At 39.8% G+C, this 16,899-nt stretch overlaps 1 protein-coding gene across 2 annotated transcripts in view; it reads left to right on the top strand.

The window, feature by feature from the left end:
- Nucleotides 1-16,899, top strand: part of TEK (TEK receptor tyrosine kinase) — a 71,883-nt gene that overhangs the window by 22,537 nt on the left and 32,447 nt on the right. For both annotated transcript variants that reach the window (XM_018556532.1, XM_018556531.1), the window contains exons 2-5: nucleotides 8,962-9,273; nucleotides 9,805-9,915; nucleotides 15,178-15,330; nucleotides 16,662-16,793. In XM_018556532.1, coding sequence (XP_018412034.1) covers nucleotides 8,962-9,273; nucleotides 9,805-9,915; nucleotides 15,178-15,330; nucleotides 16,662-16,793 — 708 coding nt within the window. The remainder of the gene's footprint in view (nucleotides 1-8,961; nucleotides 9,274-9,804; nucleotides 9,916-15,177; nucleotides 15,331-16,661; nucleotides 16,794-16,899) is intronic.

Below are 16,899 nucleotides of genomic sequence, written 5' to 3'. Positions count from 1 at the left end.
TTTGTCCATTGCCCAAATGCATTATGTCCTCTTTCTCATCTCAGAAAGATGGGAGATTTGTGTGTTACTGGCCAGATCATCAGGTGAAAATATAAGAAAAAGCCTAAAAAAAGAAAACTAAAGCAACCACCAGAACTCTTAATCTGCAATACTGTATATACAATTTTTGTTCTTGTGTTCATCTACACTTTAAATCATGCGGTATATTTTTTCCCCTATGTTCCATTTTACTCATTAATGAGCTATTAACTCATTGAATATCCTCAGGCTTATTTATTTTTTACACAGTGTACATTAGCATGCAGTGTTACAGTATATATTAACATGCAGTGTTGGAGCACTCTTAAGAATTTTGTTGATTTGACTAAGGATTGCTTTCCTTTGGGAGCTGCACTTATCACTAAGTTGTGCGCAAAAATTAGGCAACTCCCTAAACTTCCTTAGGTTGAGAGCTACAAGGGCTCCAGTGAAAGTTCAGTTCTTGGAAACATCAGTTCTGAAGACTGCATATTTGATGTGCGAGGAAGGAAATTCCACTGAGCATCAAAGTTTTTATGAGTATTAATCTGTGAAAGATGCATCTCTGTACATGCAGGATCTCACATATAAAAAAACCGTGCAAAGAGCAATGGTATTATGCGGCAGAATGTGGAACCCTATATCAGATACACAATTTCTATATGCCCCATTTCTACACATCATGGAGTTTCACTGTAAAACAGTTACACTCGAGGGGGTTGATTTACTAAAAATGTAGAACCCGTTCACATAGCAAAGTGAATGTTCACTTAGCTTAGCAAATACAGAAAAGCTGTGTACGATGTGTATGTGATTGGATAATTAAAGCCAAAACAGCACTAACCTTAGAAAAAAAATCACAAAATCAATATACTGTACACTCTGCAGTGTTAACTATTCAATTTATTTCTATTTACTCTATATTCCATTAGTAAACCAGCCCCGGGTTCTGTGGACAGAAATGATTTATTACTGACATATATTTCACACATGGAGAAAACAGTCACTTTGTGTAGCACAGCACTGCTATTTTTCTGGATAATTCAAAAAGATAGATTTTCAGTGTACTACCTTTGTAGGGATGTGCGAACCGGGCACCTTTTGGTTTGCAGGAGGATCGCCAAACCAAGCGGGAAGTCTGAGGTACCAGAACATAACACTGAATTCTATTGAAATCTTGCTATGTTTTCTGACATTCTCAAGGCTAATTTGTAGGGTTTCTTTTTTAAAAAAGGGTGCGTTCTGAGAGAGTGGCTAGCTCCCAATCCTCCTACCATTCAGGGATTGCGTACAGACCTTCTCCACTTACTCCATCTGGAAAAATTAGACGCAGAAATGCTACTGACAGATGATAACAAAATATCCTCCTTCTATGACAGATGGTTGCCATTTATCAATATTGCCTTTACATTTGCAGAGAAAGAGAAATTTCTATCTCCATTCAAATATACATCCAGTGCAATCTTCAAACAGCAGAGGGGAGCGAACTAACTCAAATTCACGTGTTCGTTTGTCATCAGCTCAGACGCCTCAAGCTGTTAGGGCCCGAATATACTCATAAGAAAATGTGAGGTTAATAAGGGAGTGAGGAATTTAACATTGGTTCTAAAGGTATAGTGAAAACATATCAGGTGATATATCAGCTCAAGTTAATTGGCTCTGTGACAAAGTATTATGGCCAAACAGCACTCTGGATTGGGGCAATATGACTTACGACAGATGACATACGCTAATCACACCTAGCAATGTTCACTCATTCTATACTTTTAGTTTCCCTCTCCCCACACGAAGGGGAAGGACAAAGGGAATAAAGTTGGTAGATGCAGAGAAGGCATAGTCTCCTAAACATGCAATGCCAAATTGGAGAGGTCTGTAACCTCAATCTCTACCAATGATTATTGTGATGTATAACTTTAGAATGATATCTGATTGTATTTGATGTAATGTGCTGAAACTCATGTACAAACCAGTGTCAATATCTTTAAATTATAATAATAAAAAAATGATAAAAAAAAGGGCATGGGTTTCTGGGCACTGCCATAGGGGACATGTAGCAAAATGAAAAAATAAATAACAAAATACGGTTCAGTGGGGAGAGGGTCATTTCAAGCAGCTTATAGGAAAACATTGAAATACACAAATTCTTTTAATAACATGCTTGGAAGATGCCTTAATGCGGAATGTGACGTTACGGAATAGTGCAACGTAGTCCTTTGAAAAGTGACAAAAAAGGGGGAAAAAATACATGGAGATCCCCTTAAAATTCAACAGACCCTTATCCAGGTATGCAAAAGGCACCACGGATGGGAACCCCATGCTTTTTGATATTTACTGTATCTTTAAAAAAATACAGATTGTGACCCCCTCCCTTAAAATTCATAACAGACCCATATCCAGGCATGCAGCCTGGGTGGCCAGGAAAAGGAGGGTAGTGAGCGTGTCCCTCTCTTACTGAATCACATCAGCCCACATTCCTTGAGGGTACCATGTAGCGGAGATGGTGAAGACTCTCCTAGAGTCTTCTAGCAGGTGCTGGCCAATATATAACAACTGGGCGGAGCTGGCCGGGATGTCACTGCTGGCTCCGTCCAGTTGTTATTGTTTAATGACAGATCAGCATCCCCAGGTCATTTGGGGTCACTGATCTGTCATTACAAATGGACGGAGTGAGCCAGGAGATCATGTCTGGCTCCGCCCAGCTGTCATATGCCTTCTGCTCGGCTGAGCCGCTTGGCCACCTTTGGCTTCGACTGAACCGAAGGGCTCCGGCGGCCGAAGAGAGCTGAAGGACCAGCTGAAGCTGGAGCTGGATCCTTCAGCTCTTTTGTGAATAACCCCCTTAAAGTTTTTAATGAGGCCAAAGTAGAAAAATCATATAGTGGAAGCAAGCATAATACCAATGGTTTGGGGACACGAAGAACCTCTTTCTCAAGGTGAAAAGTAAACAAGATAATGTACAATGTGCAATCCTAAAGACACCCCACTTAATTAGCAAACTCACACAACCTGTGGCGCAGACTTACCCATGCATCTACAACCCACTGGATTGCCCCTGTGAATGTAAATAAGACACTCATATAGCCTTGCAGAAAAGCAATGGGAATACCTGCTCCATAGTACATGAACCCTGATTAGGATATAGTGCAGACATGTGTAATAACATGTGTTTCTTGTCCCAGAACAGGAAATACCCCTACAGGAAATAGTCATCAAAACCTGGAAATCATCATTGAAAACCAGAAGTCATTGTTGAAAACAGGAAGTTGTCATTGCACACACCTCCTTCCTCCAGTTGGCCAGTCGTAGGGAGAGACTCCCATTCATTAAGGTCATAGTTGTCATAGGAACAGGGTATTGGAGCAAGATAAATAATACTGGCCATAGCTATATGTTTAAACATGCAAGGGTAACGTGAAACAGGTTCTAGCTGCTATTACTCATTAAAACCTAATAAAGTGACATCCACAAAAATGTGCATACCAAAAAAATACTAAATACTTAAAGAAAAACTTTAAATATTACTGCATATGAGTCACACATAATAAAACAAAAATAAAACAATTAATGATCAGGCAAGAAAGACAGTTACAACAGTGCGGTATTAAGACCCTGGGGAGAAACTGTCTGCAGTGTTAAAATAAAACAAAAAACTCCCTTTGTAAAAGGAGGTGATAACAGTCACCCCTCCACTATAAAAGCAAAAGACACTGCACTATCTCCAACACTTCAAGTGTCCCCTTATTTTGTGACTAAACAATGCACTCAAATTATTCCAAACATACCACAATACATATACAGTATATATATACATTTACAAAAAAAAATTTGAAAGGAGAACAGAATCTTGAAACTCTTGAGTCACCCTCTTCTGTATGATAAATATGACATCTATATAATTAAGTCACATATGTGGTTGTGATACCATGTAAATGGAAAAATGCATCACCCTTCAAAATAACCTACAAAAAGGTTTGCAAAGGCAGGGGTAGCAGTGCTGCAGATAGCTGTACCACTGCTCTAACTAAAGAACAAATCCTCACATTTAAAGACATTGTTTTCAAATATAATGTCAAGATCCTTGATATTGTTCTGATGATAAAATAGAGGCCTCCATTATAAAAAAAGCCAGCTTGATTAGTAGTGTTTATCACTCATTATGAGCTTATGCACATCATTTCTAACTGATCTAATGTAAGTTTTAAAGGTACTGAACTCACCAGTATGTATAAATGTACTCATCTTCTTGAAGGTAGATGTAGTTGGATTTTTACCTGTCTGGTTAGAAACATGTTGACGTAATGTCTGTAGTCTCTCAAACTTAAACAGTTCTGGTTTAAACATGGTTAGAACTTCTGATGATGGTTTTATTGCTGTCCATGTCCTCCTACACCATAGACAATCTCAGACCCTATTTCTTGTTTTGGAGTCAGAGAAAATCTCTCAAATGGAGTTTGCTTTTCAAACACATCCTCACAAACAGTCAGACTTAGCTGGAGCTCTGAACAACTGTTAATATTCTATAATGGTGTAACCTGTACTTAAAGGAGAACTATGGGGTCAGGCCTTTTCCCCATAGTTCTCCTAAGGATCATGGGAAAACACAAACTGACCCAAAGCTCAGTATACCGCGAGCTACAGCTCGCGGTATACTGAGACGCAGCAGCCGGAAGAATCCCGACAATACTGTCTGGATCCACCCAGCTGCGTGAGTGACAGCTGGCTCTGCCTATATATAGGCAGAGCCAGCTGGAGGATCGGGGAGGGGGGGGGAATCCCTGCAGGGAGCCGTGACTGACAGTCACGGCTCTCTGCAGGGATAGATCGAGAAGTGAGTGAGTGATGGTATGTGTTCGCTCACTTCTCGATCTACTGAGCCAACCTGTGACAGTTCATTGTCCCAGGTCGGCTCAGATTATGAGGCTAAGTGAAAATCACTTGCCTCATAATTCTCCTTTAAAGTGCAACTGAAGCCAAAGCTTATTTTTTATTTTTAATAGAGTGTAGAGGGGTTTGAATACTTGTCAGTTTTTTTTTTGCTGTCTGTGTCCCCGTTAAAGTGATTCACTCCCTCCATTTGTCCTGGTGATCGTTATCACAGAGTGACAGAGAATCCCACATTTTGGGTTGTCGTCAGAACAAGAGTAGATTAAAAATCTTCATATGGTAACGCTAAGGCTGCCCACACACTGTAATATTTTCTTTGTTCAACCCATGGGCTGAACAAAGAAAATATAACCGATTGCTCAATCAAGGCTTACAAGTGACAGCAGCTATATCCAAACAGAGCCGGCAGCTCATTGGCTACAAGTTCTCTTCGATCAGCTGCACCCACTGTAAATTTTGGCCAGCTCATCAAGAACCGCATAAAACATGTATGGCCAGCTTTATTCTGATGACTCTGCTGACAACCAAGGATTTCTCTCTCTTTGAACAGATTTCCTCTCACTTCTTGTTTTGGCTATTGGACGGAAAGTGAATGGAAATCTCCCTAATGGAACACAGATGGCAAAAGAGGACGGGCTTTGAGACCCAGTGATGTCTTCCTTAGGTCTATCTGTTGCTCTGAGCTCTGAGTTTGGTGGGAGGGCCAGGAGGCTGCTGTAAACATCACAGCTTTCTGCTTTGTATCTTCAAAAGCAGTATATGAAAGAACCCATTCCGGGGATCCCTTTTGATGTGCCTGCTGGGTGCTGCAGACTTAAGCAAGCCAAATCTGCTGATCGGTTGACTGGTTGCAGGCATGTCTAAAGGGATGCTGGGGATGTGTTCTTTCACATAAAACTCCAAAACAAAATGATTGATAGCAGAGAAAGCTAATAGTAGTGGTGTTGGTAGTAGTGGGGGACAACAACTATATGGATCAGCGGGAGAAGTGATTGATGAATGACGGAGGTTGTTCAGACAGGAAATTAAGGTGTGCTCTGCTTTCAAAGCAGGAAGGGAATGCTCTGCAAGTGCAAGTATTTCAAAATTATAGCAACTTTGGTAGAATCTTATTTTTGAGTGTAAAGGTCCGCTTTAACCAGTTGCCGTCCGCAACGGACGGCACTGCTGCATTAGCGGGTTGCCGTCTCCAGACGGCATTTTTTTTCTGCTCAGTGGCGCACGGGCAGAAAAAACCTGCGCAATGCATAGAGCCGTTACCGGCTGTTTAACATATACCCGATCGGCGGCTCTATAGCCAGCCGATCGTGTATATGTGCTAGTGTGTGCCCCCCTCCCCCCCTCGTCTGCTGCCTTGCCCGGATGGGAAGGGGGCTTAACACCGCGGACTTCAAGTGGTTAATGGCCTTATTCTCGTAGATACTGTGAGGGGAATTTATCAAAACTGGAGCAGACAAAATCTGGAGTAGCTGTTCAGGGCAACCAATCAGCTTCTCTCTTCAGTCTGTTCAGTTAAGATTTGAAAATGAAAGAGAGAAGCTGATTGGTTCCCATGCACAGCTGCTCCAGTTTTTGTCTGCTCCAATGTTGATAAATTCCCCTCTGTATGTTTAATGGATAACAGAGAGACAGTCCGGTGACGTATACAAAACTGTACCACATTAGTTACATTGTGAAGTGTTAAAAAACTTTTTCTTTAAGTTTTGTTAAATAATATTATAAAGTTATCCTTCATAGTACCCATTTTCCTATGGCTAAAATGTATTTTTGTTCTTGTTTCTTTTCTCTTGGTTTGTAGTCTTTTTTTCTTTTATGTTGGGGTTAGTTTGAGTGAAATGTTTTTTCATCTTAGAAAAGAAAAACGTTTCTACAAATGATCTTTTATAGATGAATGCTGGCAGACCTGTTATGTGGAATTTTTTTGTCTAATTTCCCTGAGACAAACTATCTTTTTACCTTTAGAATTTTTTTTCTATTTTATTCCAACAACTGTATACACTACAAACTGAATTTTTTTTTACTAGAAAGCATCATTTATAATCTGGTGTCATCGCAGGTTCACTTTCTGAAAGAAATATCTTTTGGGTAAATATGATCCTTACAGTTTCTGCAAAGGTAGTTCATATGAAAGTGTGACAAGCATTGTCTTATGTCTATAGATAGCTTTCTTTGCAGTTATTATTAGTGCTAGGGGAAAGTTGGTTGGCGGTTGAGTTAGAGTTACAGGAAACTTTTTGCTTTTTTTGGTTATACTGGAAATATACAATATATAATGTAAATATGTGGAGTGAATTTGTAAACAACAAAAGTGTGTTATCACAGTTTAATATCCCACACAGCGTGCTGATGTCACCAGTTACCTAGAGCTGAGTGGGACGGCTCTGGCTTGTGCCCCGCCAAGCTCCTGGCAACCAGTGATGTCCTTTGCCTAAATGCTTTGTTTTAAAGGTTGTCCCTCTTTCTCATCTCAGAAAGATGGGAGGAATACTATAGATGCAGGTCTCAGTCTCAGCTCAAGTCTCATCACTCTACCCCCTCCTCCTGTGCATCTGCTTTTTGCTTACATTGATATTAGCAGACTGGCATGCTGTCAAGTCACTACTGGCAGGCGAGGGAATAGTAACTGTGAGAAAATGAAAGCCATGGTTGTCACTCAGGCTGGACTACAAATATGTCCTTTATCTCCATTACATAGGAGATGGAGAATAGTAGTTTACAGAAGAAAGATAAAATAGTTTTTGCTTTCAGTTTTGCTCACATAAAATGACAAGGACACTGTATTCCTGGCAAGAGCAACAGGTATTTTCTGTACTTGCTGAACATGTTCTTAGGCTAAAATAAGAAACAATTTCAGCCACCACATCTAAGTACTGGTAAGCTGCAGTGCGTTAAATGTTTGTTCTTGGGTTTAATTTCCTTTAAAGTTTTTGACTACTTGTTAAGGATATGTAAATATTGGAATGTCCATAACATGGCCACAGTTGCAATTTAAGGTAACTTTGAACATTTGAGCAGCTTAGAAAAATCATTATTTTTATTAATAGTATTTGCTATTTGCTGTTCTGGAGGTGGAGTGCAAATTTGTGGGGGGTTTTTACAAAGCTATCTCTCCCTTCCCATATCTCCCTGAATGTTATATATGCTTAGCATAAATCAGTGCTACCCAAATTTTGTGGAAGAAATGTTGTGGAAGCCCAGGTCCCATTGTCAGTGACACCATTGGGGAGACTTTCCCTCACTTCTTTACCCCCGTAACAGGTGTACATAAAAGGAAGGATGTGCTAGTCACTAGAAAAGAAAAGCACATACAGCAATAAAAATATTATCAGAAGTTCTAACCCTTCCTCTCATTGCTAAAAGTGTGTATTCATTATTGTTTGCATCACCTCCGGAGAGGTTTCCCATCACTTCCTCTCCCAAGCCTCTAACCCTTTCCTGCTCTATCCAAAACAAAAACATTTTGGATTGAGTTGGGCTTCATGGGGTAAAGTAGCTGTACCCTCTTCATTTAAAGTGCTTATGAGATATTATGCATCGCTATAATGTTGTATCTTTTTTTATTTGCCAGTTAAACAGTAAGAACTGAACATCTTATTCTAGGGTAGGATGAGATGAAGAAAGAATTAGAACCTTTGTTTTTTCTAACCATATAAAGCCAATTTCCCTTCACTTCCTTTCTCGGAGACACAATAGAAAGTGAGACAAAATCTCCTTTCAAAAGGGAGAAAAGAATACCACCTTTAACACTGGTCACCAGAAGAGGTGTGCCCATTGGGAGATTTCCCTTTTACACCTGCTCCAGTGACAACTGGAACATTTTAGATTTCCCATCATTTTCCGTCCTAGATCCAAAGGTTTTCGTGACCAAAAGATAACATGCATTCCAAAACAGGGAGATAAGCAACACTAAAAACCTAAAAAAAAAGATATGTCCCTACTCTACCCAAATCTAGAAATATGTTTTGCTGGAGAAAACCTCTTTTATGTCTTTCCTAATAATGATTCATCTTTCATTAAACTATGTAATAACAGGGATCTACAATGTGATCTTATTTTTAGATAGAGTGGAAGCTGTGAGAGACCTGATTCTGGTGAATTCTCTTCCCTTAATTGCCAATTCGGACACCTCTATGATTTGTATTGCACCTCCATGGAGTTCCCCAGAGACTATCTCTATTGTTAGAGACATTGATGCCCTTGTAAATACGCTGCATGATCCACTGGAAGTCAGTCTGGATGAAACACGGAGAGCTGCCAAAAGGGTGGTATGGAAAAAAGAGAAGACAGCTGACGCCATTGGAGCCTATTACTGTGAATGGAAATCTAGAGACACAGTAACCAGGATACGGACTATGAAGATGTCAGCACAAGGTAAAATGCATTGTTACCTCATCATTCCCTGATCTGATAGTTTTTATTGAGGAGAATGAGGGACATAAATGGGATTATGTATGTTCAGTGAGTACTTAACAAGATAAGCCAAGAGAAGAATGAAACTTTATTGACAGAACTAGAACCATCACCATGTTAACATACATGAGGAACAGTAAACCAAACAGGGTCAATTCACTAAGCTATATAAATTAGTTTAACTGTGTTTGCTAATTTATCATACAATAATAATAATAATAATTTATAAGTATCAGAATATTTAATTATACATGCATCTGCACTTACAGTTTCCTCTTAGTCTGCCTACAAAGTAATTTTTTGAGCCTGTCACTGAAGTCATTTTAATGCACCTTTCTGTGATGATGTGGCAACTATGCGGCACTGCGACACTGCAGCAAAGCTGTGTAAATCTTAGGAAATAATAGACAGAATTACAAATTCTTTGGCAGGTAGAACAGCTTCTTTATATTTATTTCATCTCTGCATTTATCTGTTTTCATTATTTTTCAGCTTCATTTATTCCAACATCATTAACTGTCACCGGAAGTCTTGGGGACAATATCACTCTTAGTTTTGTGAAGAAGGTTCCAACTGATGAAGATGCAGTATTCTACAAGAAGAGTAAGTGGTAGAATCATGTTCAATCCATTTTGGACTGTGTAACCTACAATAAGCACTGAAATGTAAGTCCCCCGCCCCCTGCATGCACGCACATATAAATGTAAATACGTGGCGGGTGCGCCACACAAACAACGCTTACGCCACACATGTTACATATTGCTGTGAATGTCGGAGTGTGAGTAATAACTCTAGGCCCATCAATCACTGATAACACTAAACTGATGAGCGGTAAAAGCTTTTAAAGCGTCGTTCATGGCCAATTTTAGATATGGTAGATGTTTGCGATTTTGCGGGCGCACGCAATTTTAAAGCTTGACACGTTTACCCGATGTGACCCCGTCTTTTAGATTTTACCAAAAAATTGGGTAATAATATATGTTTTATAACATAACATAGGGAAAACATTTTTTTTTCCCCCAATACTTTTTTCATTATACAGTAAAAAATGAAACCACCAAAATAAAGCTCTATCTGTCTTTTAAGTCACATAGTTACATAGTTAGTCAGGTTGAAAAAAACACATAAGTCCATCGAGTTCAACCTACAGAGAGAAGAAAAAAAAAGAAGAAAAGCCTAAAACAGAACGCTGTGCCCACAATTAGCCCCTGTTGATCCAGAGGAAGGCAAAAAAAACCCTATAAAGTATGGTTCAATTTGCTCCAACAGGGGAAAAAAATTATTTCCTGATCCCATAAGGCAATCGGATATTCCCTGAATCAACAATCTCTGGTGCTTAATATACCTATAAGTCAATACCTATAACTCAATATCCAGTAATATTCTGTGTATTTAGCAGTACATTCAGACAGGAGCATGCAGGGAAGACACAGGTGAGTATTAACCTCTGTTAAAGCGTTTTTTGTTGTTTTTTTTTACACTTTTTGCATAGATCTACTGCTTGCTAGCAGTAGATCTATGCAAAAAACAGAGGCTTTAATTATCCTTTATACCTCTTTTCCTCCAGACACAAAGAGTGGCCCCTTGTCCTTTGCAGTGACCTTAACGTGAATAATTTGGCACCAAGCTCTCTATGTGGACCCTTTATGTATTTATACATGGTGATCATGTCCCCCCTTAATCTCCTCTTCTCCAGAGAGAACAAATTCAGGTCAGTTAATCTTTCCTCATAGCTGAGCTCCTCCATGCCTCTTATGAGTTTAGTCGCCCTTCTCTGCACTTTCTCCAGTTCCACAATATCCTTTTTGTAAACTGGTGCCCAAAACCGAACTGCATATTCCAGATGAGGTCTTACTAATGCTTTGTACAGGGGCAGGATTATGTCTCCATCTCTGGAGTCTAGACCCCTTTTAATACAAGAAAGTATTTTGCTTGGTTGACATTGCATGCTATTATTGAGTCTATGAGCTACCAGAACACCCAGATCTTTCTGCATCAATGACTCCCCCAAACATACTCCCCCTTCATTGGCCAAATAGATGCCCAATCACACAGTGCATTGTATCTGCTTGTAGGTTGGAGACATCCTGTAAGGACTGTATTCCACTACATAACTTGGTGTCATCTGCAAACACCGAAATAATACTTTTAATCCCCAATTCTATGTCATTTATAAATAGATGAAACAGTAAGGGGCCCAACACTGGGGAACCATTCAGAGTATGAATCATTGATCACCACTCTCTGAATACGGTCTTTAAGCCAGTTTTCTATCCAATTACAGATGGAATGCTCGATACCTACTGACCTTAACTTCTACATTAGCTGCAGGTGGGGAACTGTGTCAAACACTTTTGCAAAGTCCAAGTATACTATATCAACAGCCATTCCTCTGTCCAATTTATTACTCACTTCCTCATAAACAGAAGATTATTAAAAAGTTAATACTTTATTAGTGTCCCCTTTGGGGAGAGTCACTGGTCTGTCCTGATGACCGTTGTCACCAAGAGAGAAAATGAGAGGAAATCCAAAAGTGTAGGGTTGTTCCAAGATTAAAAGTTCAACTGTAAAGTTCCCCCAAATTTGGGAGATGTCTGACTTCCTTTTGCGTCTCCGGAACATGAAGTGAAAGAAAATTTCCCCAATGGTACACATACAACTAAAAAGAAATCATGGTTTTAACCTTTCCATCCTTTAAAACGTTTTGTCTATTCATACACTGTAATAATTAATTAAACTGATTCTTCAATGCAAGCAGTGTAAGCGGTGGTGACTCTAGCCTTTTTGCCACCGGGAGGGTGGGGTGGCGATAAACTCTACAGGTGCTGGTCTAGCCAGCCTCCCATCCAGCTCCTGGTAACCAGTGATATCACTGGTTGCCAGGAGCTGGATGGGATTTTATCCAGAGCATCCCAGGTTGCTAAGAGCTTGGCGGGGAGATGCGTATGGACCTTACACATCTCCCCACATGGCTCTTCGCAACCGGGGATGCCCTAGATAGAATGGGGGCGGCAGGCACACTGCAGACAGCCTCAGGCTTCCTTGATTAAAGGGGTTGCCCTGGGTGTAAGTACCTAAGCTAAGCCTACTGCAGTCTGCTCTACAGTCTGTCAACCAGGTGCGCTGGTTGACAGAGAGCACAGTGAAAGAAGGATGAGCTTCTCAGTGTGCTGCTTCTCCTATAACTTCAGTCACAGAATGGGGATGGGGACCTGTAAGTAGAGGTAAAATGTCAGCACAGAAAAAAAAAACAGGTTCCTTTCTATGCTAGACGTGGCTGTGCTGTGTAGCAGAGCTGTGTAAATCTTAGGACCTGGTGGACAAAATACAAATTCACTAGGCACCAAAGTTAGATCCAGCACTCTCAGTAATTAGAATCCCTCTCTTTGTAATACAAGTCTATGTGAAAACACTTGTGATGAAGGGATGTGGTTGTCACTCAGCTATGCAAGCCTAGAGCTCTAGGGTGGGAGGATTTTAAGACATATCCAAGCACAAATCAGTAACATACAGGGGCACAGGACTATAAAGAGATTTAAATATGTGAGAATTCAGCGCAGGGAGTACATGACTCATCTCATGGTCACAGATTCAGAGCCAGGATAACTTGCTGTAAAACTAACATCATTGTTGGATGGACTCACATGTTATCGTTTCCCATGACCATAGCACAGTAATGGTAATAATAACAATAGTGAAAATTCCAACATTTAAATTACATCCTGGTCACCCTAGTACATTTCTATTAAAACATTACAAAAAATAGATTTTAAGTCCTAGGACAGGGCGTGTTTGAGCATACAACGAACACTGGACACAGGCTAAAAAGCTTGTCACTAGGCTTTATTTGCAAAACCAGAACATTAAAGGGGGTTATTCACAAAAGGGTGAAGAGTTTGGAGAAGACAGGAGAAGTGAACAATCTAGGACAACATAGCTGAACTGGAAAAACTCTCCATTTCAGCTCACTTTCCAGTTCAGCTATTTTGTCCTAGATTGTTCACTTCTCCTGCCTTCTCCAAACTCTTCACCCGTTTGTGAATAACCCACTACGTTTTGCTTTTTGCTATGAAAATAGTGCATTAATATGTCTGGGTAAATATTTCAATCATAAAAAGAAACCTAATAAAAAAAAAAGTAAACAGTGCCATGCATTGGGATTAGAGCATCAGCCCTGTACCTGTCAGTGATCACTACTGGCTTTGAGTTCAACGTGACTAATGGTGGCCATGCACTGTAAGATTTTCATTCGGAAATCGTACACGAACGGTCTTTCGAACGAAAATTGAACATTTGATGGTACATCACCATTTTTGATATTGTGATCGAAATTTTTCGATCGGTCAGGTTGGAAAATTTTCCACTGACCAAAATTGATGAATCAGTGGGGTTTTTGTTCATCAAAAATCTCTGCAAGAACACATCACATGCGCAAAAGAAAATGATTTCTGCCGTTTGCCAAAAAATTGGTTGGTTAGTATGGCTTTTGATTTCCAAAATCTACATTTGACTATGCTTTATGGGGTATTCAAGCTATAATCAAACGAGGGTTCGTGGCAGAAACGAAAGTTTTCAACTGAAAATCTACTAGTGCATGGCCACCTTTAGTGATGTGAACGGACCCTTATACACTTGCCACACAAGCCAATTTGTAACTTAATGGGGGGAATTCATCAAAACTGGAGCAGACAGAGTCTGGAGCAGTTGCCCATGACATCCAATCAGCTTCTCTCTTACATTTTCAAAACAATGGAACAAACTGAAATAGAAGCTGTTACTATAGGCAACTGCTCCAGGTTCTATCTTCTCTAGTTTTCATACATTCCCTGAACGTTTTTACAAACTACTTCACCATTTCAGTCTGTAGTTTTTTAAAACTGGCATTATCAATGGTAACCATGGCTACACTGTAGATATTCAGTATACACATTGTGTACAGAATACTCCCAAAACCTTATTTCTGCTTTTCCAAGAAGGCTTGAGGTAAAATGTCAGTCATCCTCAGCACTGACCTTAGGTTTGCTACAGTCATGCTTTCATCTTTGGTGAAATGCTTGCCAAGGGTACTATATGTCTGGAGGAATAGTGTCACTGTGTCGCTTTAAGAAAGGCACCCTGCGCGGCCCCGAAAGAATGGCAGTTTTGACCTATGTGCCATTATTTGCAATGAACAATATTTTCTTGCACTTTGGAGTGCTGCTCACCTATCTTTACATCTTGGAGGAATAGTGAGATGCAGGTTTTCTCATTGTTTTCCCATTTAGTCTGACTGAGGGCAATAGACCAACATTCAGTTGTATATCCAGACCTGTAGGGGACCATTTTAGAGATTGGGTTTACTATTAAGTCAGAACTGAAAGCAAAACTTTTTGTTTAGATTTGAATTAATTTTTTTAGTCATCTATGTCCTAATGGGGAGATTTCCCCTCATTACCTACCCGCAACAGCCACAGGAAGTAAGAGGACAGGGACTGAGGAAGGAAGAGGAATTCCATGCAACAGGAAATAAGAGGAACTCCATCCAAAGAACGGGAAACCCATGGTGGTCAGTAGAGCCCCCAGAACTAGTGTCCCAAATGGAAGATGTTCCTGTTCTGGTAACAACCTAAAATTCAGGATTTCTTTTCACTTTCAGTGATAACAGTCACCAGCATAAATAGAAAGGTTGCATATCTCTAACCCAGACAGCAATAATAACCTGACAGGTGTTCTAATCCCTCTCTGCTCTTTACAAAACTAAAAAAGAAAAAAAAGTTTAGCTTTAGTTGCACGATAAGTTCTTCAGTGCCATGTGTATCGCTATTAAATGAAAACATACTGTATGTCTGTGTATTACCTGGACTATCCCTGTATTATGTATTCCAGATTCCTTCTTTCACTCTGTGCCAAAGCATGAAGTGCCACCACTGCTAGAGCACACTATAATGAATGTTGAGCCCAATGATGCAAGTGTGTACCTGGTGCGTTACATTGGAGGCAACCATTTTAACACCGCTATCACCAGGCTTATTGTCAGACGTAAGTTCAGTGTTATATGGGTAATACATTATTGCTCGCCTGTCAAAAGGGCATGAATATCAAAAGTATGGATCTTTGAAATTACATTTTTATAACCCTAGTTAGTTATAAATAATATCAATCATATTGAAGTGCACAACATGAGGAAGCATTCACTGTAATGTCAACCGGCCGTGAAAACTGCCCTACATATACAAGTACACAGTAACATATTAAATCTTGGTTGAAATGGCCCGTTCAACCTCTTCCATATAAATCTGAATAATGTTGATCTAGAAGAAAACAGAACAAACACCACAGTAAAACCGCAGGTCACTTTTATAACTACCCTGGTCCCTGCTGACTGACACATGACCCTGATTTTGCTGGTTGCTTAGTAGTCCCTGACGATTTTAATGATGCTCTCCCTTGAGCATTGCTATGAAGAGGATGAGAGCTCAAGGTTTGTCCTTGTAAAGTCACATTACTAGATTAAGAGAAGTGTTATTCTATGGGCTACTACAGAGGTGGGCAACTCCGACAACACTGTTGTGCTTTAACTACAAATCCCAACATGGCTCTGCCTCTGGGAATCATGCCTATAACTGTCAGTCTTGCAATGCCTCTTGGGACTTGTAGTTACACAACAGCTGGAGGGCCAGAGTTGCCCACCCCTGGGCTACAACCTTCACAATATTTAAAGTGTATATATTCTAATCTAAAGGGAAATGCCCAATTTGACCTTTTATAACATAGAGTGCCTTCTAACTTTCTGAGACGAGAAAGAGGTGCACCTTCTAGCACAATGTGATCAGGCAATGGACACACCCCTACCACCCCATCAGTTATGCAAATTGTCCACCTGGGGTGTTTATAAGCACACAGAATTTTGCACTTTTCATGCACTGTATTGGAGGTGGATCACAGAACTGATCTGCATAGCACTTTGAATTTTGCACAAGATTGGAAGGAAGTATAGCTTTGGACATTTGCACAAATATATATTAGTGTATTTATAGTTTTAGATCTGAATAATTAGTTATATTAAATTTTTGTTTTAATATAATTTATTGCAAAAATGTATATTGAATAGCACAGCATATTTATTTACATTTATTATACTGATTAATTTCTTTTACTTGGGTGCTAGCAACTTTTAATTGGAAATGAAAGTTCTTTATTGTCATTGTTTTCTAGTACTCTTTGAAGTAACAAAAAGCTTTGTGTACATTGATAAGTGAACAGCAAGAACACAAATGGAACTAGCACTATAAACGTATAGTGATGCTGTACTTGTTCTATTCTCCTATGTATAAGAAATTATGTTTTGGGTATCTTATTTTTCCTCACAGGATGCAAAGCACAAAAGTGGGGACCACAATGTAATAGAACATGCCCCAGTTGCCATAATGGTGGAGTCTGCCATGATGACACAGGGGAATGTATCTGCCCTCCAGGCTTCATGGGAACAACATGTGAAATGGGTAAGTAATAGCTTATCTTCTTTGTTAAGTGGGTAAGTAATAGCTTATCTTCTTTGTTAAAAACACACAGTGCATGTGCATTGACCATACACCACAGCTGAACACA

The sequence above is a fragment of the Nanorana parkeri genome, unplaced genomic scaffold, assembly GCF_000935625.1.
Source record: "Nanorana parkeri isolate BGI_ZX_2015 unplaced genomic scaffold, ASM93562v1 scaffold241, whole genome shotgun sequence".
In the NCBI taxonomy this organism is placed as follows: domain Eukaryota; kingdom Metazoa; phylum Chordata; class Amphibia; order Anura; family Dicroglossidae; genus Nanorana; species Nanorana parkeri.
The sequence above is the reverse complement of the archived record's forward strand: the minus strand, read 5'-3'. Positions and strand labels throughout refer to the sequence as shown.